This window comes from Stegodyphus dumicola, chromosome 1, assembly GCF_044657685.1.
Source record: "Stegodyphus dumicola isolate Sdum_Otavi_A_Nest chromosome 1, ASM4465768v1".
In the NCBI taxonomy this organism is placed as follows: domain Eukaryota; kingdom Metazoa; phylum Arthropoda; class Arachnida; order Araneae; family Eresidae; genus Stegodyphus; species Stegodyphus dumicola.
This window is the reverse complement of record NC_140768.1, coordinates 184,962,520-184,989,184: the sequence shown is the minus strand read 5'-3', so window position 1 is coordinate 184,989,184 and position 26,665 is coordinate 184,962,520. Positions and strand designations below refer to the sequence as shown.

Genomic DNA, 26,665 nt, shown 5'->3' with positions numbered 1-26,665 from the left:
TTATTTTATGCGATGAAGGACAGTGGCAATTTTTTGTCCTCCTAATTTTGATTTTATTTTCTTTTAATGAAGTCTGAGGAAAATAATTTGTTCCTTGAGAGACTTGATCATATCCTTTCGGATTAAAAGTTTCTTTTAAACTAGGTTCTTACCAGTTTAATGGACACTCACTGCATAATATAATTGAGTAATATAATGATTAATAATTGCATAATATAATGATTTTTTTCCCTTGATCTTTTTCTTTGGTTAGATTTGTTTATATTATTATGAGCTCGTGTAGGTTGGTTAGTTTAGTTACCTGCAATAGCATTTGATAAATTTAAATTATTATTACATATCTGACAGTAAGACCCCTTATTACTAGCCTCTTGCAAAGTCTGGCTGCAGATTTTATGGGGCGGCCAAATCATTCTATAAGCTTACCATAACCCTGTGTCTTTCTCGTGGAAACAAGGAAATCAGGACCAGAGTGTCAAATATCTCTATTCTTAGGGGCCAAAAACATGCTTAATTAGACTTATTATTAGGTAATACTAATTTTCTAATGTTTCTTAAAATTTTATCAACTTTTTTGAAGTGTTAGATGTAAACAAATCAAAATTATCTGTACGAGACTGTTTTTAAATGTCTTATGCACTTTTAATGATGAATTTTTTCCATACGAATTCAAAGTGCTGAAGTTGTTTGAATATGCTGTTGAAATATTATTTGCAGGTATTTCATTTATCCTACACATTTATCTTGTTACTTTAATTTTGAATTGTGTAATTTTGAGATTTTATTCTCTATTAAATCTAATTTTAAAATTGTCTTTTTTAGTCTTCTTGCAGATCTGGAGAAGAGATGGCTTGAAAATATAGTGCTGAGCAATGTATGTGATATTGTATATGAGCATGCTAGTAAATATTTCTCAGTTTATGTGAAGTATTGCTCAAATCAGTTGTACCAGGAAAGAACTTTAAAAGAACTCAAGTAAGATTTAAGTTTATGAAAATAAGCATAACATATAAAACACTTTACTTTTTATTAAAGCTGAGGTTATTAATTTATAAGCTTAAATTATGTAACTTTTTAAATGTATGTGTTATATATGAGTCATGTTTTTAAAGTAACTGCCTTTTGGAAATAAAAAAGAAACAAGTAGGATTTTCTTACCAATTTTATTTTTATATGAAAGTTTGTACCTGTCAATTTTTCTACTTAATTTCTGCCAATATTAAGGCATTTATTATATCATACAACCGATTTTTGAATCCCCTCTTCTGCCACCTGATTACACCCCCTGTAATACATCTGTTTTGACTTCATCGTCATTGTGGTAAAGACCACAATGACCATGCTTCTTCAAGTGCAAAAACAGATGGTAGTTGCTCTGTGCTAGACTGTGACTTTACATTATCAGGAAGCAAAATGATCCTCCAGCTCAGCATGCCTTTTGCCTTTTGTTTTGAATTGCATGGTGCAGTTTGTTTAATGTCCCACAGTATGTCATAAAATTTATTGTGTCATTAGGTTGCAAAAAGTTCACGAGCAACAACTCCTTCCTGTCCCAAAACACAGTATACGTGATTTTCTGGACTGAAACTGTTTGCCTGAACTTCACTCTCTTGGTTGATAATGAATGCTGCCATTCCATGGTGCTTTGATTCTGGTGTAACATAAGCCACCCAAGTTTCATCGCCTGTGACAGTTTGGCTTAAAAAATCATCACCTTCCTCGCTATACTGTTGAAGAAAAGTTAAAGCACTACCTAAACGTTTGGTTTTGTGCACATCTCTCAACATTCTTTCTACCTAGTGTGTTCACAGTTTTTGATAATTTAAGCATTTGCTCACAATTTTATATAGAACAGGGCGTGAAACCTGAGGGTAATTCATCAGGTAATGAAAAAATTGTATGACATCTGTTCTATTCCACTTATTCGGCAACTTTTTGGACCAAATCTTCAGTACTGATTGAAGGTCGCCCACTTCATTCATCATCAACATTTGTGCAGCCATCTTTAAATGCTCTAACCCATTTTCATACCATTACATTGCTCATAATATACATTATGTGTACACTGCACTAATCTGATGATGAATTTCAGCCGCTTTCACTTCTTTAGCACTAAGAAAACAAATCACTGGTTAGAAGAATTCTCGGTCAGTAGAAGCATTTTAAATACTCAAAAACAAAGGTTAACCTGGGATTGCCAACAAATGTGGGTAAATACTAGCATGCATGTGCAGAGTACCAACCATAGCACTACTGACCGTGAATTTCAAAACAGTACTTACTTTAAAAATATGCCTCCTATTTATGCAACTTCTTAAGAAATATATATGTATCAGACGGAAAGATGAGAGCATAATTTGAAGGGGGAAAAAATTTTAAATCCTTTGATTTTTTTTTTTTTTTTTGAGAGCATAATCTGAAGGGGGGGGGAAATTTTAAATTGTCTGAATCTTTTTTCAAATTATTATTTAAAGCTGCTTTATTAATGAAAAATCTTTAAAAAAAAGATTGGATAAAAAATATTCAGTGATTTTCCCATATGTTTATCATGAAAGTCTCTAAATCATGAATATTTGCATCTTTACAAACATTTGTTCTATATAATTAGAGATATGGATACTGTAAATATTGGCAGATGTACATATTTAAGCTAATTTATTCCACATAAAAATCTTTTTTCATATCATCAAGTTAAAAATGTTCTGTAAATGCTTTATTTTAATGTAGCCCTCATTTCTGTTAGCTTAATTTCGTTAAATTTAATTGAAAGTGTGCTGTTAAAGACATTTTATCAAGTTGCTTTAAGACAAGGCAAATGTAAAAGAACTTTCATTCTGTGAAAATTGAGATTGAAAATAAAATGGAATAAGTTGAAATATGTGGAAAATAGTTTATAAAGGAAAAATTATTTTAAATAATTGAAATTTGTACTCGATCAATGTAATCAGTTTCCAGTTCTATGTTATTCAATGTAACCTTCTTGTTATGATTATTTAGTTTTTTTTTTTTTTTTTTTTTTTTTTTTTCCAGAGAGAAAAGACCAGATTTTGTAACAGTTCTGAAAAGATTAGAATCTAATCCAGTATGTCAAGGTTTGGACATGCATTCCTTTCTGATGTTACCAATGCAAAGAATAACACGCTTACCTTTGCTTATTGATGCTATTTTTCATCGGCTCACAGTTGACTCACCTATTTATGAGAGTTGCAAAATGGCACTGGCAATGGTAAATAAGGTAATCTGAGTTTTGCATTTCATCATATAAAATTACATGCTGTTCTTAATTTTACAAAACAATCACAAAGTTTATAAAATATTTTATATCTATATCTGTGAAAAACTCTATTATTCTTTTATTATTTAAAAGTGACTTAAAAAATTATGTAAAAATTTAAATCATATACAGCAGGCAAAAAATTTTTATGTGCAAAAAAGTAAAAATTCTTTTAATTCATATGAATGTTTAATTTATTCTCTTTAAGGTTTTTCAGTAATTTTATTTCAAAATTAAATATTAGTTTTTATGTAATTTTTTTTAAATGTAAGTTTCACTGAAGGTTATAAATCTGCTTTATTTCCATATGCTTAGCTTGTTGCAGAATGCAATGAGGGTGCACGTAAAATGGAACGAATGGAAGAAATGTTAGTTATTAGTCAGCAACTGGATTTTAAGGATTGTAAAGTAAGTTACTAAAATTTTTGAAATAAACAAAATTACCAATTTATTTATGTTGTTTTTATACTAAAATAAATTTATGCAGTACAAAGTCTGAGGTCCAGAATCCCTGGGTCATGAGTGATTCCAGATTTTAGATCATCAGTTTAAATTTAATAAGTTGGTAAGTAGACATAGCAATCTTAGAGCTTCACTTTTTGTTCAGGTCAGACAGAAAAATGCTATCCACTGTGGTTGAAAATGTGATTGATTGTGGCCTATATCAATACAGTAGTAATCAATGTATTGTAATTGGTAACAGTGTGATTCCCTAGCCAGCAGGTGTTTGAAAGTGACATCATGCATGTATCTCGGTTAGGAGAAAAATGGCATTTACTGCACAGCTGCAGCTTTTGGAAAGAGTATTTTCCATTCCTAGACTCTGTAAAAGGGAATTCTCCCCCCCCCAAGCTGGTGGTTTGAATATTAGATCATTCCAGATATTGGAGGTCCAGAGCTCAGACTTTTTACTGTATTAATAAAACAAAACATAGAGAGTTAAATACTAAGATAATATTAATCGCTAATATAACAGCCCTTATTATAATTTTCTTCTAACTGTCAGTATAAGCAATTGTATAGTTTGTTTTATATACAGACTTTATGTTCCTCTTTTCTGTTAATTCCTTAGTTTTCATTGTATATTTTCGTGGAAAATGTTGATGAATTATGGTATTTGGCTGAGGTACAAATCCCAGTGAACAGTCTTGGTTTAAATCCCAGCTGTATGGAAGTTTTTATGATTTCCTTCATGAATATGAGCCCGTTTCTTTAGAAGAAAATCCTTCATAAAAGCATCAGCTAGATAGTCCTCGCATACTTTGACACAATACAGATATCCCAATCCAGTCTAGAAAATGCTAAGCAATTAGAATTTTTGATACATTCAGTACCTTTGAGTAATTCTGATTTTTTTGTACTGAGTGTTGTGTAATTCTGAGTCTTTTATAGAGTCTTTTTAATTATAAAATTAAAAAGATAATTCCCTATATATTTTATTTAATTAATGTTATATTCTTATTTTATATATTTCTGTAGTATAACTATGTCTCCAAGTAGTTTATTTGTAATTTGAACTACTCTTAAAATACAAGCTGTAGAAAGTCTGACAGGCATTATTTATTAAGCTTTCTTATGAATGATTCAAAATTAGAAGCAGGTAACTCATATGACTGAATGAAAAATATTTTTATCTCTGATAAATAGTTTGAAATGTCTACCCAGATTAAGTTTTAATAATTCTGAACATGCACTTACGATAGTTTAGCAGATAGATAATCTTATAAAATTATTAAGAATAGGTATTTATGAATCTTAATTTCAGTAAGCATTTGAACTCCAACATGAGTCAGTTTTAAAATGTTCTCTTTTAAACATATGGCCTGAAAAGTAAAGAAACAGTACAGCATTTTTTAATTACAAATTAGTTTTGTCATGCAAATTAGTAAAATGTATCAGAAGAGGATTACGTAAATCTCAACTACTTTTAAATAGTATTATTATTATGAATTTTAATATAAAACTTATTTCAGATTAATGTTTTTACCAGAAACCATATTTTTATTTCAAGCATTTCATATACAAGACATATTTAATATATATGTATGTGCATTAGTGAATTATAAATTTCATATAAACACATTTTTATGCATTTAGGGGTTTGGCTTGTTGTCAGCATCCCGTTGGTTGGTTAAGAAAGGAGAATTGGTGCAACTTCTATTGGACAACACTAATCGTAGGACATTTGGTCGTAGTAGCCGTTGGTGTAAAATTCAGTTATATCTCTTTCTGTTCACAGATTTATTAGTTGTCACGCGTAAAAAGGGGTAAGCATTTTTTTTTTCTTCCACAGTATTTATGTGTAAAGTTTTTTTCATTGTAAGTGTCTCATAAGTGTTGTTTCAATACATAATTAAGGTTTTTATCTTTTGTAAGATAATACTTATGCTTCAAAATTAAAGTTTGAAGTACATATTACCATGTGAATATTAAAATTATAATATTGCTTAGACAAGTTGTTTCACATCTTTTTTCACAAATGATTATAACTTCAATAGTTTTTCAGGTTAAATTTAATGAATTAAATGAAGCAATTAAAGCCAAGTTTAATCTGTAGGAAATTAAATTTCATTCACAGTGGCTACCATGAATTCAGTACTCAAGTCTTCATGCTGTTTTACTGCAGGCAGGTTTTCATCCGATACAGTTTAAACACTAAATAAGAGGACTGTTTTATTAAATTTAAGTCTCAGCTAAATTATTTATAAATATTTTAGAAATGTAACAGTTGATAAATGAAGAAGTGATTTCTTCTGAGGACAATACAAAATTATTTTCCAATGCTCCATTTTGTAGAGAAACCTGTTTAGTTTTTAGGAATTTATAAATAAGTATTCTCTATTCTTATATCACTGTGTCTTCTTACGTTTTATATTGTTTTCCAGACTCTGAAATAATAATTACTCAAATATTATTTGACTAATTTTTCTATGGATTTTAAAATAAATCTCATGTTTTGTCATTTCGTGTCAGTGTATTATTAATTTATCTACACAGTTTGATCATTTAGATTGTTTTCATTCTGAATGGAAACAAGACACAAAATTAAATGCTCTCAATAATTGTTGTTTGGGGCATATTAAAATAGTTTATTTATCACTTTTTCAAGAGCATTTTCACATGTGTTGAAAAGGTGATAAATGATCTTATTTGTTTTCTCATGTATACAGGATGTCTCATTGAAACTGAATAAACTTTGCAAGGTGAGCACTTGCTTGGCAGACTCCTTGCTTGGAATACATAAAAAATAACCCAAAAATTAGACTTTTACAAATTATAATTGTTGATAAAAAAGGATGAAGAAAAATATCTAATGTCTCATCATTTATGGGACATAATATTTACATAAGGAAATTCTAAAAATAGCTACTGTACCCATTGAGGTATGCTTGTGTGCACCATGGAATGGCTGACTGGACTAAATTCAGTAATGTGAATTGCATTTAATGAGCCAAAAGTGATGGCAGTGTGAAGTTGAACACTAAGGAAGTGTCAGTTATGATTGTGGGAATACAACCAAATCCCGACATCCAATCCAATGACCTGTAAGTTCCTAATCTTACTAATCATGCACAAAAGAACTGAAACATGCAGTGCTCCATCAGGCTATAATTGTAGGCTACATAGTGCCAATAAGTGTAAGTCATGCATGAAATCAGTTAGTACCTCATAGAGAATAACTAATTATGGATATCCAAAGGCCCCCCTTTTTTTTTCAGTTGAAGATGAATAAAGACATCTAGTCTGAAGCTGAAGATAAATGCAACTGCCCAATTTGTTTATCCACATATTTACAGAGTAATCAAAGTAATGGCTTTGCATGCAAATTGTATGAAGATTGAACTGTCATAGATGGCTGATGTGAAACATGCTTTACTTATTCATAAGCTATATGAATGAAAGCATTGCTTGTTTCTTTTTGTTGCATTAGCCATTCACAAAAGTTAATACACCATTGAGTTAGTTACTTGAGTGTAGATATTAAATGATTCTGTAGTGAAATGAGTACAGCCACACTATCCTTAGCTTGCGCATAGCACTTCTGCTTCCATTACATAGCATGCTTAGTGCACATCTGCTCGATGCCAGATCTGCTTCATCCCTAAGCCTATTGTTATAATATCCTAAAACTATAAATATAACCTGATATTCTTATATTATTCCTAAATCTTATAGTTATCAGCATGTGAAGATTTGCTGTGGTCAGGTGGTAGTTTCCAAATGCCACATTTCTGTAAGTGTAAATCAAAATTAGTTCATTTGCATAACAGATATGCTCCTATTATCAATTGTTTATTTTACAAATTTTCTCCTTTATATAAAATATGTGTTTATTTTATTCTCAATTACGTGCAATTTCTCATGTTTCTAATATATATATAAGTTTCTAATAAGTAAATAAATATACATATCACAAAAAGTAAATAAAATTACAAACAAAATTTGGTGGGGTTTTACATAGCTTACTCCATGGTCTAAAACTTTTTCTTATGCTCCGTCCAATTTAATTATTTACTGCATGAGTGTATATGATGGAATTCTCACCAGGTTAGGTTTGAAAAAAAATTAAGAAGTGAGAAGAACGATGTTATTTTAAGATGTTAAATATGTATATACCAATGTTTATTTTTTAACTTGTAAATATTGTATTTATCATTAAATTTGTTTCATTTTAAGATGAGCAGTGACTTGCCTAAGACAAAAACCCACAATAATGTTGTCAGAAGCAGAATTAAACAAGTCATTGTTTAAGGCTGACATTTTTGTACTTCATCGCTTGTTGTGCTAGTGGATTGTGATATTCAGCTATGGATTAAATAGTGTGCATTTCTGATGCGAGTAAGTCAACTTTAAAAGAGTAGAATTTTTAGGACATGTAACTGAACATAGATGCAACCATCTGAATCTGTAGAACCATCTGAATTAAAAACCAGATCAGTTTTAAAATTTCCAGAACCATCTGCTTTAAAACAAATCCAAAGTTTTTTTAGGGTTAACAGGTTACTTAAGAAAATTTATGTTTGGTTATTCACTTATTGCTAAACCTCTAAGCAATACTTTGAAGAATGGTAGTAAATTTAAATTTGGTGAAGAACAACGATATGCTTTTAATAAACTGAAAATTATATTATCCCCCAAACCGGTATTAAATATATACAGTTCTAAGTATGATGCTATTATAGATGGATACGGTGCAATACCATTACAAATATCTCCTGGGGATAATAAATTTCATCTGATATATTTTATGAGCAGGAAAACTACTGATGTTGAGAAAAACTACTTGAGTTGTGAATTTGAAAGTTTTGGCCATTATAGAAGAATTTAAAAAGTTCTGAATTTATTTATTGGGTAGCCCTTTTAAAATTATCACAGATTGTGCTACTTTTCAGAAAACTATAGATAAACATGATTTAACTAAACGTGTTGCTAGGTGGGCTCTATTATTAGAAGAATTCATTTATATTATAAAACATAGATCTGGGTAGAAGATGACTCGTGGATGCATTGAGTAGAAATCCTGTTACCTTTTGCGTATCAACTGATACTGTTGTATGGCTTTTATATAAATTTATTGATAGCAGAGAGGTTCCAGTTATACCATCATGCCCACAGATGGAAATAATTAAAATACTCATGAAAAGGGGCATGTAAGTATTAAAATAACAGAGGACTGTCTCAAGCAATCGTATTTTATACCTAAAGCAAGAAAAAATTTGGAGGACTTGTTGCAAATTGCATGAAATATATTTTTGCAAACTGGAAACGAGGGTTTTCTACATCCATTACATAAAGAAGGTTTACTGTTAGATATTTATATTGATTATTTAGGTCCACTTGAAAGTACTAATAGAAACTATATAGTACTAATAGAATAATACTATATATAAAGTACTAATAGAAACTATATTTTGGCTGTTATCGATAGTTTTACAAAATTTGCCTGTCTGTATCCTATTAAAACTACATCATCAACTGAAACAGTTTCTAAATTGAATTTACAGAAAACTGTATTTGGAAATCTTTTTCAAACCATTTCAGACAGAGGTACTGCTTATATATCAAATGAATTTAGAGATTGCCGTACCAATGAAAATGTCAATCATTATTTAATTACTACTGAATTATTGCATGCTAGTGGGCAGATTGAGCACATAAATCAAGTTATGATTTCTATTCTTTCAAAATTATCATTTGACAATTAACAAAATAGTTAAAATATGTTAACAAAGTGCAACAGTTAATTAATTCATCTTATCAAAGAAGCACAAACACTACTCCTTTTGAGTTATTATTTGGAACTAAAATGAATATTAAAGAACTAATTGACGCTTAACTTCAAAATAATTTTGAAACTTGTCGAGAAGAACTTAAAAAAATGGAAAGAAACAAATATTTAAGGTATACAAAGAAAGTAAGAAAACATATAACCTTCAAAGACATTCTACAAAATGTTTTGACATTAATGATTTAGTAGCAATCAAAAGAACTCAGTTTGGAACAAACCTGAAGTTAAAATTAAAATATTTAGGCCCATATAAGATTATCAAAAGAAAGAATAATGGCACCTATGATGCTGCAAAAGAAGATCATGAAGGACCGACAAAAGCAACTTCATGCACTGAATGCATAAAACAATATATCTGAGGAGAAGAAGATGCACAGAATAATACTGGTTGTGACTTATAAACCTGGACTGATGAATTTAATAACTGAATTGTGACTTTTCTCCTAATTGTGATATTTATTGCAACAAGTTTTTACATTTAAGTTGAAATTAAGCTTTCTAATAATGCTGTGAAAAACAGAAGACATATTTCCATTTGAAATATAAGCAAAAATGTTAACGATCTATAGTTGCAGTGCTGAAGGGCAGTTACGATGCTTCCTTTTAAAATTGTCCTTACTCTCTCTATCTTGCATTAATTCTTTTTAGGTTTCAATTAAATGATGATGGTGGATCCTTTCTCAGAAAAGATGATGGATGATGTAAGATGTTTAGTAAAGTTTTATTTGATGTCAAGATTATAATGTCATCGAGGTTGATGCATTACAAGAAGGCTGAATGTGGGTTTTTTTTACAAATCTAACTCCATAGTCTAACAAGCTATCCAATTTAATTGTTTACTGCATGAGTGTAAATGATAGAACTCATGTCAGTTTAGTTTTTAAAAAAAATCGAAGAAGTGAGATGAAGATGTTAAATATGTATTAATGTTTATTTTTAATTTGTAAATGCTGTATTTATTTTGTTTTAAGATGAGTAGTGACTTGCCCAAGACAAAAACCACACACACACACACACACACACACACACACACACACATATATATATATATATATGAATTTAACAAATATTCTGTATTTTGTATACAGCTAATTTAAAGTTAATTTAAATTTTGAAATTTTAATTGCATACAAATGAAAGATTAATTGTTATTGTGAACTAATTTACAATATTATTTAAATTCTGAAATATATATATATATGATAATTTATATGGTATGTAACTAACAATCATGGCTGGAGTGGCAGGGATGGTGATGGCAGATAGCTTGATTCTGTGGCATAGTAGATAACTGGAACTCTTTTGAAGAATAACAAAATAACTTGATAACCCAAACATCTCTTTATTACTTGTTGATTCTTATTGCATATAACATATCTCATTATATATCACAGCACAATTGAGGCAATTTGCACCCCCAAGTTTAAACTATGCAGTTACATTTTAAACAAGGGAGAAAATAGAGCTTAGTGAAGAGATGTGATTTATCAGGACAGTGCAAGCAGCAAAAGAGGATGTGCAGAAGGCCGTGAAGCATTTATGGCTCAGAAGTACTTTGCTTGAGTTCCGTATAGAAATTCCGGATAGCAAAATAGCAATTCTTATTATAATAATCTTAGGATAGAAATATGGCAAGAGTTTTTGCAATGGGGGTGATTGCAGGTAAATGATGCAAAGCGAAGGGGGATATACGTAAATTAAAATAAAGAATTTAAAGGTCTATATGTGAATTTGTCTTTTCTATTTTCTATTTTACATAAATATATATATAATTTAAAAAATGTTTGTTAATTGGACATTCAAAACCATATCAAATTATTAAAAATATTAACCAAAAAGAAATTTATTTAGTAAATTTATTTTTATTAAAGTTAAGAAATTAGCCTTTGACTGAGTTGGATAATGAAGTAAATATAAATATAGAAATATATTAAATACAGTTTTTAAATGCAATTTTGATGAAGCTGTTTTGTCAGTGTAACACTGCCACTACTACTTTATCTGACATTATCAGACATGTTTCTGTTCATCTCAAGTTAAGTGAAGTTTCAAAGTTAATTATTTTAAATTATTTGTACCTTTGAAAATTAAAGGCACCATCTTTGCATGCATAATTCTGCCAAAACAAAAGTAAAACAAATATAATTATTCAAATGGAAATTCTATGAATTAAAAATTACAGTATGCAAAAAAATGGCTGTAAGGAATTTAAAAAGAAACTTTAAACATGAAGTCTATCGAAATGGCAAAAAACGGCAATTTGTACAATCTGGAATGAATCATATTAAATTGTCATCAAAGTTTAATCTTATTCACATCAGTTTACAAAGAGATGTAGAAAAATAAGCCACGAAAATTATTACTTACCCCAAGCTGTAATCTTGAAAAATGACTGTTGCAAATTGTGGGTGGAAAAGGAAGTCAGAAGGAATATAAAGCAGGTTACTATTGGCAGTTTTTATTTTCGCCAAGTAATACTGGTGAAAGAAATTTCAAACACTTTAAAAGAAAAACTGTTAATTTTTAAATGGAATAAGTAAGTAAATTCTGACAAAGAAAATGAAATCTGGAGCAGAGTAATAGTTCTCCACATATTTTGGCTACAAAAGTGACATTTCAGAAATGTCCAATATTTAGTAAAAGTAAGTGCCAGAATGTGAAAAAATGACAAAATTTGAGAAATTTACTGAAAATTAAAAAATTACACTTCTTACATATTATGAATCTTTCTTATTCATTCGCCTCATTCCTTCTGTTATGTTTAAGAATGGGATTCATTATGTAACAAAACATTCAATGTTCATAGACTACTTCAGCTTTTATAACTGTTTTTTAATAAATGTCTTTGGAACTTGATTAGTAGTGAAAGTAAAATAATTACTTGTAGTAGTCCAATTAATAAGCTTAGTTGAAAGAAAGCTGAAATCTCTTTTCTTGTCAAAAAGTCTTACTTCATAGTGATTGAAAATGCAAAGATGCAATAGTCAATTGATCTGAGTTGTCTTGTTAAGTTTAAAACATGACAGGTAGATATTGCAAGATTCAAGATTCAATGATATTAAAACTGTTGAAAGCAACAATAATCATCAATATACCTATAGATAAAAGAACATTTTTGCAGGTCATCTAAGGAAAGTGAAAGAAGAAATTTGTACTCTTTTGCAAATAAGCAAAGGTTACAAATCTGTGTAGAACGATTTGTTTGCATAGGGATTCCATTTATTTGAAAATAAATAATATCGTAAAACTTAGTGGAATCAAAAAAAAAAAAAAAAAAAAAAAAAAAAAAGGTACTTTTTCTGCTATAAGCATCTCTGGAAACAATTCAGTAGTAGACTGCTGTAGATTTCTTTAAATGGCAGTCATGTGTAAATATTCGAAATCATAGCAATTTATATGAAGTATATTGATCTCTTTAACTACTTTTAAGAATGGGAAGGTTGCTATTAATGATCCAACTGAACTGATATTCTTCATTTGCGTTTTTAAAAATAAGTTTCAAATTTTATTTAGGTTAAGATAAATAATGTAGTCAAAACTTTTCTTGTGGTTCCTGGTGCCATTCGCAAAATATATGAACTTGAGTGGGTTCTTATGAACTTAGGCAGTGCATATGAGTTAGAAAATTTATTGTACTCATTGAGCAATAATTTAAGTTTTTCATGAAAAGCATGAATCTCGTTAACAGTTGCTTTTTCATTGCTTTTGGAAATGTGATAGATAATTGAATTGGTTGTTTAAGTCCTTTTTCAGCAAGAGTTTTAGAATTTTTCAGAGATGCTACTGAAATTATTACTCTCTTTGTCTATTTTTGTAATAGTGAATTTTGCCTTAAGTTAAAAAATTGTCTCTTTTAGCTCTGGCCAAAAAATAAAACCTTTAAAACTGTGAATTCTTTTTAGTGCTAGTTTCACTTTATTCAGAATAACTTCTTTCCATTCCATAAAGGTTTGGGTGGGAAGAGTAAATTTAAAGCTGGTTCTAAAATCTGTGATGCATTCAGTGTTTTTAATGCAAAAAGAAATAGGAACACAGCTTACTGACCTAAATGTAGTTGATATTTTCACTTTTCTGAAGGAATAATTAAATAAAGAACATAAATTATATCTTTGCATAATCAAGTTACTTCCAAGTTCCTATTTCCAAGTCCATCTAAAAATTGTTATTTAGCCTCTTTTTTGGGCATACTTACTGGAATTTTTTATTCATTGAATTTCTTTCTTAATAATTGCATTTGTTTTACTTTTTGACAAATTTGGCATGTAGAAGTGGCATCTTTCCTTTTAAATAATTACAAATAACTTAAAATAATTAATTCCGATACCTCAGCTAATTTAAGATGAACACGGACATGTCTGATAATGCGAGGTAAACAGTAGTGATGGTGTTAGACTCTGCCACCTTTTGAAAATGTTTGACATTGATAAATCAGCTTCATCAAAATTGTATTTATAAATTACATTTAATGTATTTTTATATTTACTTAATAATACTTTTCCAACTCAGTCAAACACTAATTTCTTGACTTACTAATGTACGTCTATGTTTTTGATTAATATTTTTAATAATAATTAAGTTTCAATTTTTAAATTCATTCTTTGCCTGTTTAATTATAATTTAACTTAATTAATTTTGCATATATAATAATAATAAATAGTAAGTTTGATTGCAGGGATGACAGCTACTTTGTAGTTGATTACTGTCCTCGAAATATGTTGCAAGTGAAAGCAGTTGACGAAAATACACCACCTTTACCTGTACGTCTACCATCTAGTTATAGAAATCTCTTTCAAATGACAATGCTGAACAATAGAGATGGAAAGACTGTCGAAATGCTTCTCAGTTGTTTGCTTGAGTAAGTTTTCATCTTTTTATATATTAAAGTTTCTTCTTTTTCATCTATGAAAGTCACACCTCTGTAAAAGTTTAATATCATAAGCTTTAGTTTTCTTTAAATTTAGCTTTAAAAAAGCTCGCATATTTTTTTGTTCTATATGTTATGTATTTATAGTATCATCTCAATTTCAGCATGTGTTTTTTATAGGATGAAATATAATGTGGCAGGTTTAATGAACTAAGTATTTTTATTAAGTTGTAAAATTAAGAATTTGTGTTGTTATTTATTGCTATAAGATTATATCCAAATTGCCATTTATTTATCTAAATTACACCTGTATTTTGTAAATGTATCAGTAATATGTCTTTTTTGCCTGTATGAAGGTATTCAAAATGTCATGTACTTATTCAAAAGATCTTTAGTAATCTAATTTTGCTTTTGATGGAGCAAAATAAAAAATTTCTTAATTGAAGTATGGGAATAAGTAATAAAATTTTCTTTTAATGGGACTTTATAAGGTAAGTGGCCCAGGCTGGTAAAAGAGTCTCTATGTCTACACATAGTTTTAAACACCATGTGTAGCAGTTTCTATAACTGAATTTTTAACAGCATTCATTATGGTATTATATACTTTTCATATTTTGTTCATCTGATGATTAAAAAATGTTATTTACTTCCTATGTTAATAGTAATATATTATATTACCTGATAAGAAATTAAATTTATAGTAGCTTTTAGGAAATTTCTAAAATTTATTATGCATTTTTTTATTGATGTGATATACATTTTTCTCATTTAGTTTTTTTAAACATATTTCTTAGAAAGATAACTTTCAACTGTTTTTAGAATGAATTATAGATTAACTCCTGCAAGGCATCATAAAGTGTATGGTGTTTGTGTAGTCTGTAAAACAGATGGCTTCAAATTATGTCAAATAAAATTTGAAGGCCCAAAATGTCTTAATTGAGAAGTAATTGGGATTTTGTTTGAATTAAAGATTTAATTCGAACAAAATCCCAAAGTTCCTTTTTTTAAAGAAGGATGCATGCATATATTTTTAGTTTCTGTTCAGTTTTTGTTATTAACCATATATGCATACTATGTCCTTTAATAAAATGCTGTCTAATCTTGTGTACTCCATTATCTGCATTCCTCTGAAATCTATTTCAGAGGGATGCAGATAATTCATCATTTAATTCATTAGCCATTTCTGGCAACTCGAAGATAGCAACAACTTTTCCTAGAAACACACTTTTATTAAATCATTTCAAAGAATTGATTCCAATACTTAACACTTGACGATCTGAAATAAACTTTTAGCAGCAGTTGTAAATTGTAAGCTAGCTATATAAGAATTCTTAGAAAATTTGCAGCTGTTTTCATATGTTTATAAAAGTTTTGTTACTAATTATTATGCATATGTTTACAAGAGTTCCTTTACATTCTGTTGTTAAGAGATTCTTGGAACAAGTTTTATTTTTGCTGGATTATAAGGAAAGTTATGACATAACTTTACTATCAGCTATCAACAATTTGTATGCTTCATGGTTTGTGGAGAAACCTATGACAGCCATCATCTACTTTCAATATGGTCTATTCATTCACTTATCTGTGAATTACAGAGTAGTAGATAAGCTACTTAATTTCTAACTTCTAACTTTAATTTTTTAACTTATCTAAAAAATCAAATGTCATAATTTAATTTTTGCAGATTATTTATCTATTGACAACAGTTTGTAAATTTAAGTTATCTACAAAATGTGTCAGAAGCTTGTTTAGTGCTAATAGAAAAATCAAATTTTGTAGTCAGTCGAAAAACCTACTGAAATACCTAAAATTAATTGGAACGAATAGACATAATTGATCAGTTCTTTTATTAGGATGTGAAAATTTATGCATCTATTTGGAAATATAGTGTAAATAAAGATTGTATTTTTGTTTCCAGGGCTGGTGCTGGTATTTTTGCCCATCAGTACAATCCTCATTATTCTTAAATTCTGCTGCTTATCGCCTCCAAAATGTTGGCATCTAGTTTCAGCCATGCTAGTTAAACTGGCCTTATTGCTAGCTCTGTTTATTTATTTATTTTTTCCTGTTCTTTAGTTTCTTAATTGTTTTCATGTTTTGACTCGTCTCCCTTCCTTATTTTAAAGCTGAAAGACTTTTGATAATTTAAACTTATGATAATTTTGCTAGTCTCTGTGAGTTCAAATTAATAAGAATCTGCTGTAATTGCAATCAATGCATTATCAAAGTGTGTGCTGTGAAGAAAATAGTATGTTATTTCTGTTTTTAAATCCAATGCATTTAGCACTTTATTTTGATAAGAATCCCATTATCTGTGAAAAATTATGCAAAATATAGAGGTGTAGTAGTTTTCATTTCAAAATTGCCTTTTATTGCATCAATTATTTTTTTCTATGATTCGCCAATAGTATAATAATTTATGTGCTTTTATACATTTTTTTATATTAAGCGACTGTCAGAAATTACATTTTTTCATCTTGCTTGTTGTATTAAAGCACTGAATTTTGTAACAAATTTTTGCATTCCTCTTGATTTTTATAATTAATTTTCATTTTGCTATTAATAACCTTTTGGCTTGAATGTTTAAAAAAAAAGAAAAAAAGAACATAAGAGTTACCTGCCTAAGTGAAGGAATGTCTTTGTAGAAAATTTTCTAAGGAAATCTGATCTATATTCACATAAAACAGGAGAGAAACCAAGAAAACTTCCATACAACCAATCTATTTGCCAGAATATAAACTCAGGTTAAACTATAAGAATTCATCAGTTAAGTTGGCAGTAATGTCCAATTGGCTTAAGTTTTAAAAAATAGAAAATATGCAGGAAAGTATTAAAATGCAGTTTTTGAGATAAATGTGGAGGGGAGAAATTTCTTGTTGAAAATTTGAAGAAAATTCTCAGTTTATTATAATATTTTACCATATTTGAGCACTGTAAAGTTTAAGAAATAATAGTAAAAGAATTTTTAAAACTGTTTACACTAAATTTTAAAGAACATTCCTCTAGGACAGAGGTTCTCAACCCGGGGGCGGGGGACTCCTTTCTTGGGGGGAATTTCAAGTTTCAGGGGGAATGCAGTCAGGTTTTTTATTTAGCTATTAAACATTTAACTTCAGTTTACAAATATAAAATACTGCTTTAAGTCGGGTTTTGGAATTTATCAACATTTTCTGTACTTTTTTTTTTTTGTTTAATATATAAAACACATTAAAAAAATACTAAAAAAGATTTTAAAGATTCAGATTTTAAATTATATCAAAAGGGACATTTTTTTAACATTTTGTGTGTTACCTTTATATATTAAATATCTTGTTCTTTGCACTTTTAAACCATAAAACTTAGTTCAACAGCAATATTACAAAATAATTTTTAAATGAGCATATCTTTAAAATTTCCGATACAGAGTCTTGTGCGCTGGAGATGAAAATGCCCCCCCCTTACAGTTTTGCCATTGCTTACTTTGAAATTGTTAAGTTTGTCAATCAAAATTTCGTTGAAGTGTTACAAAATGTGAAATCGATAATAAAACAAATTTCAAATTCAAATTAGGGCTTCACATGCCCATATTCTATGGAAAATTATGTTATTCAAATTTTGACGGCTCTAGGTACTGTTGTTGTATCACAATCCAAGAAACATACATACATTCATGCAGATTCTTCATTATTTAATTTCTTTAAATATATAATACAGTGCGATAATATTTGGGGGCAACAATTTGAAAAGTGAAATAACACTTATCATGAATCGACACAAAATGCCATAACGAAATTAATAGTCCTGGGCAGATTGCCCTTTTGGACTATTAATATAAATTTAAATAAATGTGTATATATTTTTTGAGGTTTGGAAAATGGGGAGTGATGGTCTAGCAGTGGTGAAAGTGATGCCTTGAGCAACAAGTTGAGAACCACTGTTTTAGGATATGAATGTTATCCATTATGCAGGATAATTCATAATTTCCAAGGTCTTGGTGTACTGCTTCATTTCAAAGAGAAAGATTATAGCGTAATATAGGTATGGTAAGATGAAAGACTTGTTCACTTTTCTACAGTGTTAACAAATTTTCAATGTGTGTTAAAATTCATGTAATCTATAACCTAGTTGTTTATGTTTGTTGCTTATGCTCACTTGTTTGACGTAGTCAGCCCAAGCCCACAAAATTCCTCATGGCAAGGAGCGCTAGAATATGCCTGCTGCTGGCAACAGCCTTGAGCACCATTCAGGTGACAGTTCGATTTAGCTCAGTTCTGCCCCCAATTTTGAAGGTGAGCATGGGAGGGGGGTTGTCCGAGGGTCTTCCACCCCTATCCCCTTCCACCAAACCTGACAAAAGGAATTTCGGCTTACTGCGTATTTAGAGTGCCGCCCTGACACTATACGTTTACAAACATCCATGCCTTCTCTGGGATTCAAACCCGGGTTCTTTCGCATGGCAGTCAGCAACACTAACCACTATATCATTTGGGCAGTAATAATCTAGTTTGACACTTAATTGTTCCAACATTGCCATGTGAATCAGATTAATATATATTTCTGATTGTTAATCCTTCAGCTGATGCACTTATCTGCACAATACTTTTCTGCATTTAACCGTTTAGAGAAAAATAGGTAATCATGTACTGTTTTCAGTTAAATAATTATTTATTTTTTAAATTTGAGTATGTGATAAAAATGGCAGGAAAAAGAAGTAAGTAACACAACAACTAATGTTAGAGTTTGATATCTAAAAATTAAAAAAATACCTAAAAGCCATAGATTTCGAACTATATGATTGTCGAAAACTGTTTCCCACCTAACTGTGCTGATTGAATGTTCAATGCAGCTGCAGAGGAAAAAGTCATATTGCATTATTGCAATAATCGAGGCTGCCAGATATAATTAGTTGTCAGCAGCTGTATAGCTAATTTATTAATTTCTCAGCATGGTTTAAACTGGATTACGAGATAGAATTTTGCCATGTTACAAAAGCTGGGAATCTAGGGAATTTATATGTTTGTAAGGAATATTTCTATTTCTATTGTCATTGTTGTTGTCTTGTCCATATTACGTGGAACAATGGTTGCCAGAGCCTACTCCAAACAGAGGTTGGACTTTTATTTTCCACCCCCAATTTTGAAAGAGAGCACTGCAGGGGGATCCAGGAGTTTCCCACCCCTCTCCCCTTCCACCAATCCACACAAGAGGACTTTCAGCTTGCCGCCATGCCGCACCGACACTATATGTTTACAAACCTCCATGCCTTCTCCGGGATTCGAACCTGGGCCCTTTGGCACGGCAGTAAGCAACGCCAACCAACCACTATACAGGTTGGGCGACTCTATTGTCATTAACCATTTTTATTACATTCCATGAAAGTGCTAAGATACCTTAAAACCTGAAACACCATTTTGATTCACTTTATACAGAACTTTAAAAAAAAAATTTCTTACATTTGAATTGCTTGGTTTTATCTTCTGCAGGAGTGATCGCACTCGTTGGATGGATGCAGTGACTCCTGCAAAATCTGAAAATCCTGATGAGAAGATTTATGAAGAATGGGGTATTTAATTTTTATAATCATATTTTTACCAATAGAAATATGAGATGCTGTATTTGCATTGATGTTATTCTTTCATGCTTTTTTTATTCTTGATATATTTAGTTTTCCCATTGCTGGTATTATACAAAATTTTAAAAGTTATTAGTTTAATGGAATATGTTATTACAATTTACAGTCTAGTGTCAGGTCGAGCCACACCAGAATGCTTAACATAATTGTTTTTATTCTTTTTTTAAACACACTGTTATAATTTCATGTTTTTGTAGTTATGGATTCAACCTTTTGATCAAGTTTTAAAATCCAAGTGGCATGATACATGGTTTTTTTATTTGATAAACAGGCTGTTCATAATACAGTAATGATGATCAAAACAGAAAAAAATAATCTTAATTCTTTAAAAATTTATTACTGTTTTTTATCATAATTTTTTCAACTGCTACAAAAGTCTTTATTTTCATATAAATAAGGGGGAATCACAAGCTGTACACATGATTTAAAGTGTATTTTAAGAGCTTTTACAGAGAACAGCTATAAAGATACACTATGCAGGATTAATAGTGCTACTGACAGGCAAAACTTTTTTCCACTGTTTTGTTTTAATGAAAATGCACTTTTGCCCTTGAGTTTGCACTTAGGTGCTAACTACATTCTACATTTTAAACTCATTTCTAATTAGTTAGTCATGCTTATCATCTGTTTAATGTTAATTAATAAATTAACTTTCTATTATTTAAATCTAATTTTATGGGAAAATGAAATAATACGACTGCATTAGTAAAACTTTCATAAGGTATTTAAGATTGTCTATTAACATTAATATCATTATAATCACAGTTATTATTTTCATGTCAAGATGGTAGTAAAGCTAGGCTTTCAGCCCTAGTAACTTTGATCCCACCTTCCAAGCTTGCTAAAATTTCATTCAGTTCCCCCCCCCCCAGTCTATGTTCAGTCAGCTTCTTGGTCTCTTTTTGTCAAGTCCATTTTATTTATGGAATTGACATTTTTAATGTAGCTAAGTCTCTCTTCTGTGTACAGATTTTTCTGTTACAATCCAGTTTTGATTTGGGAGCTATTTAATTCATTATATGATTATAAATTAATTAAAAACTTAAGTGCTTATGTGTAGTCTTTGAAGTCATTTAATATTTTGTTTGTTTTATGATTATTGATTTATTAGGTTTGTAATTAATATATTAGCAGATTTTCATTAATATATTCAACCAAATTTTCCTTTTAAATGAATGTGAAATATGTTTTTTCATTCAGTTTATACAGCAGAATTCTGTTTAATGGGAGAAATATGCTTCTTTTATTATAATAAATTGACATATTAACATATTTTATTTTAGATTGTCCACAAGTTCAGTGCACACATGCTTACAATGCTCAACAGCCTGATGAATTATCATTAGAAGAAGCTGATGTGGTTAATGTCTTCAGGAAAATGGCTGATGGTAAGATAATAATAAGTTTCACAAATGAAATTTATGTCTAATTTTGCTGTTGCTTTATAAAATCCATATATTATAATGATTAGATTTTAGTCATTTATTTATTTTAGTAATTTTAATCCTTCACTCAACAACACCTTAAAATCACATTAACAGTTTAAGTACTTGTGCAGCTAAAACATTATAATAATAACAGATTGGTATATCCTTCTGTTTGAATGATGGAAATAAGTCCTGAGGAAAAAAAAAAAAAAAAAATAGATTTCCTTTGTGATAATTGTAGTTAAAAAAAGGTTAACTAAAAATAATTATGATCTTCAAAATGAATGTCCGAATAATTTTTTTAGAAATGGATTATTTGCATACATCCTGTAAAAAGGTATAGTAATAATATAGCTTATAACTTTTCAGAAATGCTAAATTAAAGATTTTTAATGATAGAATGGCATGTAAGTAAAACTTATAAATTAAAGCTCTTTACAAAAATGTGTTTTAAGTTAAAGATATATTTTTTAGAGAATGGAGAGAGGGAGTAGAATTGTCATTTTATGTTAAGTATTTGAAATGGGATTACAGATATGCATGGTAACCTTTTTTTTTTTTTTAGGTCTACTGAATGTCACACTCCCAAATTTTTAATTCTTAAAATAATTAGGCAATTTCTGTTGTAATACATTATTATACATCTGATAGTTATGATTAGGCATATAGTTAGCTGTTTTTGTTAGCATGCACATTTTAATAAAAATGTTAAAATTCATATTGATATAACTGGTATTTTTTCAAGTTTTGTTTTCTTCAAAGAAAGAAAATGAAGTAAATGCATGTTTAGGTGTTGAGTATTTTAAAATTATATAAGTATATTCTTTTCCATGAATAAAATTAAGATTTAATGGAAATGTTAGGTCAGAGAATTGTGTTTATCACTTTGGAAATATGATAAAGCTTTTGAATATCAAGCAAAATAACTCTTCATAGGTATATGAATGTACACCAAATATGTTGTAATGATAAGATAGATCTCTTATATGAATGATATACATTATGGATTTTATCTAAAAAAACAGCATTTGATAATATTTTTAAATGCAATTTATTGAAACAAAAATTTTGCTAAATCTTATTTTATGAACAAAATAACTAAAAACATTAATTTTTGCTATTAGGTTGGTTTGAAGGGGAGAGGATTAGAGATGGAGTCCGAGGCTGGTTCCCATCTTCCCATGCTGTAGAAATAATCAATTCTCATGTTCGAGCTCGCAACTTACATCAAAGATATCGCCTTCTCATGTTATCTCAAACTTATTTAGAGGAGCAATACAAAGCCCAGGCTATTCTGAGTAAGAAATAAAGAAAGGCCTTTATCATTAAGACTTTTTGCCATTTTTATACTATTGCCATAATTTATTGGGGTCAAGCAAATATGTATATTATATATTGTGTAGTATTGTATACTTATAAGTAGTATTTCATTTGTCGCTCAATATGTCATCCTTTTTTTCTGCAAATCCTTAAAAATTTTGATTTCATTATGTATATTTTCATACATTTTTGCTGATGTCTGTAAATATTTATAGTGTGTTTTGTATTTGTACATTTTATACTGAACATTTTTGTAAATGAAATGTGTTTACATTGTTCTTTTATAATTTTTTTTTATTCTATTGCAATAACTAATACTTTTCAACATCTCAAGATTACTTTTATTATTTATTCTGCAAGCTAACTAGTAAGGAAACTGGCTAAATATTGAAAAAATTTAAATGCATTTATTTTATATTTTTGAGATTTAACTTTCAACTATAGTTGTTACTGGAATCATACATATTATTGTTGCAGAGAGAATGAAAAAATATTTTTATGTGTACTCTATTTATGTGAATATTTTCCAAGATATATGGTTTTATCAACCTATTTTGATACTAACTGTGCTATTTTAAATGATAATAAACACATATTTAGCACAATTTTCTTGACTGGGATGGTTCAGTCAGCCTATATTTATATGCAAGGAGCAAGACCAGTGGTCAGCAACGTTTTTTTCAAGTGGGACATTTTTCAATTTTTTTCCCCCTTAAAAATTTTTATTGGTGGGTCACGTTACTTCTATTTTAGATTACGCATTAGGGGAAAAGAAAAGAAGGTGTGGGAAAAAGAAAGAATAAAGAAAATTATCTAACAATAAAAATTAAAAAGAACATGTAGCATGATGAAAAAAATAGTCAGTTTTTGAAAAAATAGCATACATCAATACAATGTATAACATAAAAAATAATAACTATATTAAATTTACCATTTGCTTTTAATAAGAGTAACAGTCAATTTATAGTATAACTATTTATAAGTGATATTCCTTTACAAAAACTATAAATTTTGTTTAAATTGTAAAACAATATTTAAGACGTATCTAAGTGTCAGTTTTAACAGCCTAAATATAAGATATTCCCTCTCCACCAAAAATGCCTTTCTGAAAATTTTTCCTGTCTTACATTTAAAAAATATTAAGAAAATTTATCAATTATTCTTTAATTTTTTTTGGCATGAAAAGTAGATAATTTGTTTTTATGTATAGACTTTTAGTCAAAATACGACAAATTCATTCAGTTACATTTCTTGTAAAACAGTGCCAACATACAGAGCTCATTGTGTTTGTCCAATGTTAAAGCCCCTCCTCTTTTTCTCCTTAGATGTAAAAACACTTTATATAATGCTGCTTGTCTTATATGTAGCATCATCATATATTTGAGATTGCATGTTACATTATAAACATTTATTGGTTTTAAGACACAATAACACGCTGAATAAATACTAATTCAGAAGTCAAACAACAAAAATCAGCGTTAATTTACAAAATTTTTGTAAATTAACGCTGATTTTTGTTGTTTGACTTCTGAATTAGTATTTATTGGTTTTACTAAGACCGTAATATAATATTCAGATCTCTGTTCAATCCTATATGTCCGAATGGGCTATTAGACTGAACACAGGTTTGTGTTGTATCACTTTTCATTCGAGTTTGTTGCCATTCGAAAAATTATAAGATATTATTCTTTCATATTTAATTAATATGTCATTAATTAACAAACTAAACTGCTTAAAAGCAGTGGATGTAATTCTTAAAAATGTTTTACTTTTTAATCTGATTGATTTAAAAAAAATGCATTTAGTTCATGATATATATAATTAAAAACATTAAATATTTTTATAGAAAGCATATTTTTTCACTTTTTAAATAAACAGAAGATGTATAAGGTTCCTATGTTAGTCTAAATGCTTGTTCATCTAATATCCTATAAAATATTCCACCAAGGCCTTATCAATATTCTCTACTGTATTAAACATTAAAAGAGCCCTTTGGACAATCGTTAAAATATGAACCTTTCCTATTTTTTTAATTAGATTTAAAACGATGTTAAAGAGATCTTGACATAATAGTTCATTTATCTAATTTTTCCTTTGTTTCTGTAATTTTACGTTATGCTTTCATTCAATGCACTTAATATAGGTAAACTCATGCAATTATTACGGTGCTAGAAAATTTAGTTTGAAGGGATATTTTTTAGCAGCCATTTCTAAAAACTAGGTATTTCTCAAAAATATCCCTTTTTGAAACTATTTAATTTCCTTTTAATAGTAAGATGAATACTTGTATTTTTTTTTAAAAAAAGTTGTAATTCATTTATTGCTTAGTATTTGATGTGACTCGATTGTAATAGTATCTAAATTAACACAGCAAGTAAAAGAGAATTCATCAAAAAATGAGTCTCATTCTCTAAGTAATTACCTTCAGTGATACATTAAAAAAAAATCAGTTCTCATATTGATATTTATAGTTTATATACTGATGTACTACTTATACATCTAGATAAGTTGTTTTTGTAGAAACACATGTTTTTAACCTCAGAAAGTAAAATTAAATAATGAGCAATGTATTTTTATTTCATGACACTAATTGTGTGTTTGTCATGACTTTTAAAGTTCCTCACATGTGCTCATAGCCTTATAAACTCAAGGATTAAAATATTTAAGTCTTTAAAAAACTGCATAATTTTTTAATGATAAAGTCGTGTATATGTTAAAACTAGTTTATTAAATTTTAGTTTCTTTATTTGCTAAAAAGTAGAATAAAGCTGAAATATATTTGTGTATGAATCATATAGCATGAGTAAAAGAAACCTATGCATAGTTTTTAACATTTTCATGACTGTATGCAAATTTACAATTAGCATATATGCATTAGAAATCCCTATTTTGTATTTTCAAGCATCTAGCAATAAAATAATTTGTTTTTGCAAGCATTTAGCAATAAAATAATTTGTTTCTATGTGATATGTGAATTTTAATTAAAGTATTACTATATTCTCAACAAAAATACATTTGCCTTACTGCAAAAAAAATTTCACACAAATACAATATGTATCAGTTTTATAATTTAACAGCATCTTAATTCCTCACTTTTTAAAATAATAATATTTCTGGACTGTGTCATTTCTAGATCAGGCACAAAGCTTGCGTAACGCTGATGACATAGTTATTTCAGAACCTAAACTCTTCGAAAACCTTCCTTTTTGGTGAGCTGCCATATTGGATAAATGCTTACTTCCTACTGCAGTTATCAAAAAAATAAATAAACCTTCCAAAATAGGCCCACACATATGTATGTGTGTAATGATTATTAAGAGAAGAATTAGATATTTCAATCATTTTCAATTTAAAATTTATTTTATTTTCATTGGCAGATACTTTTGATACATTACTAATAAACTAATTAAGCATGCCCATGTTTGAATGAACTTTACATTTTTGACAATGTTGCATTAAGAAGAAATAACAGCAAGACCAGTCTAACTAATGAGAGAAGTGGAGAGCAAAGCAATGAAATATGCTATCATTGGAAGCTATGTGTTTTTATTGCTTTGAGAGAGAGATTTGTTTGAGCTTTAATCTGACAGTTTTTGGGGACGAATGATATGCAGTATAAAACATAAAAGTAAAAAGTCATTCTACAAATCTAACTAATAAATGCTTCGCAAATAGGGTTCTTCATGAGTTATCCTAAAGGAACTGCACTGCTCATGCTGAGTTTTCTACCAATGTCCATAAAAAAAGAAATCTCACTTCTAGCACCCCATACTGTATATTGTGCATACAAGGGAATAGGAAAGTTGATCTTTGTAACTTCCTAAAGCTTGCATCTTAAAATCGGATATACATTTCTATAAGTTTTTAATTCACCACGTCT

At 29.0% G+C, this 26,665-nt stretch overlaps 1 protein-coding gene across 6 annotated transcripts in view; it reads left to right on the top strand.

Annotated features, from left to right (window-relative positions):
* Positions 1–25,752, top strand: part of LOC118182260 (uncharacterized) — a 148,844-nt gene extending 123,092 nt beyond the window's left edge. For all 6 annotated transcript variants that reach the window (XM_035351621.2, XM_035351582.2, XM_035351591.2 and 3 more), the window contains exons 10-17: positions 823–975; positions 3,031–3,235; positions 3,590–3,682; positions 5,372–5,541; positions 14,236–14,418; positions 19,890–19,969; positions 21,322–21,426; positions 22,590–25,752. In XM_035351621.2, the coding sequence (XP_035207512.1) occupies positions 823–975; positions 3,031–3,235; positions 3,590–3,682; positions 5,372–5,541; positions 14,236–14,418; positions 19,890–19,969; positions 21,322–21,426; positions 22,590–22,774 (1,174 nt within the window). In that variant the 3' untranslated portion in view covers positions 22,775–25,752. The remainder of the gene's footprint in view (positions 1–822; positions 976–3,030; positions 3,236–3,589; positions 3,683–5,371; positions 5,542–14,235; positions 14,419–19,889; positions 19,970–21,321; positions 21,427–22,589) is intronic.
* Positions 25,753–26,665: the final 913 nt, after the last annotated feature.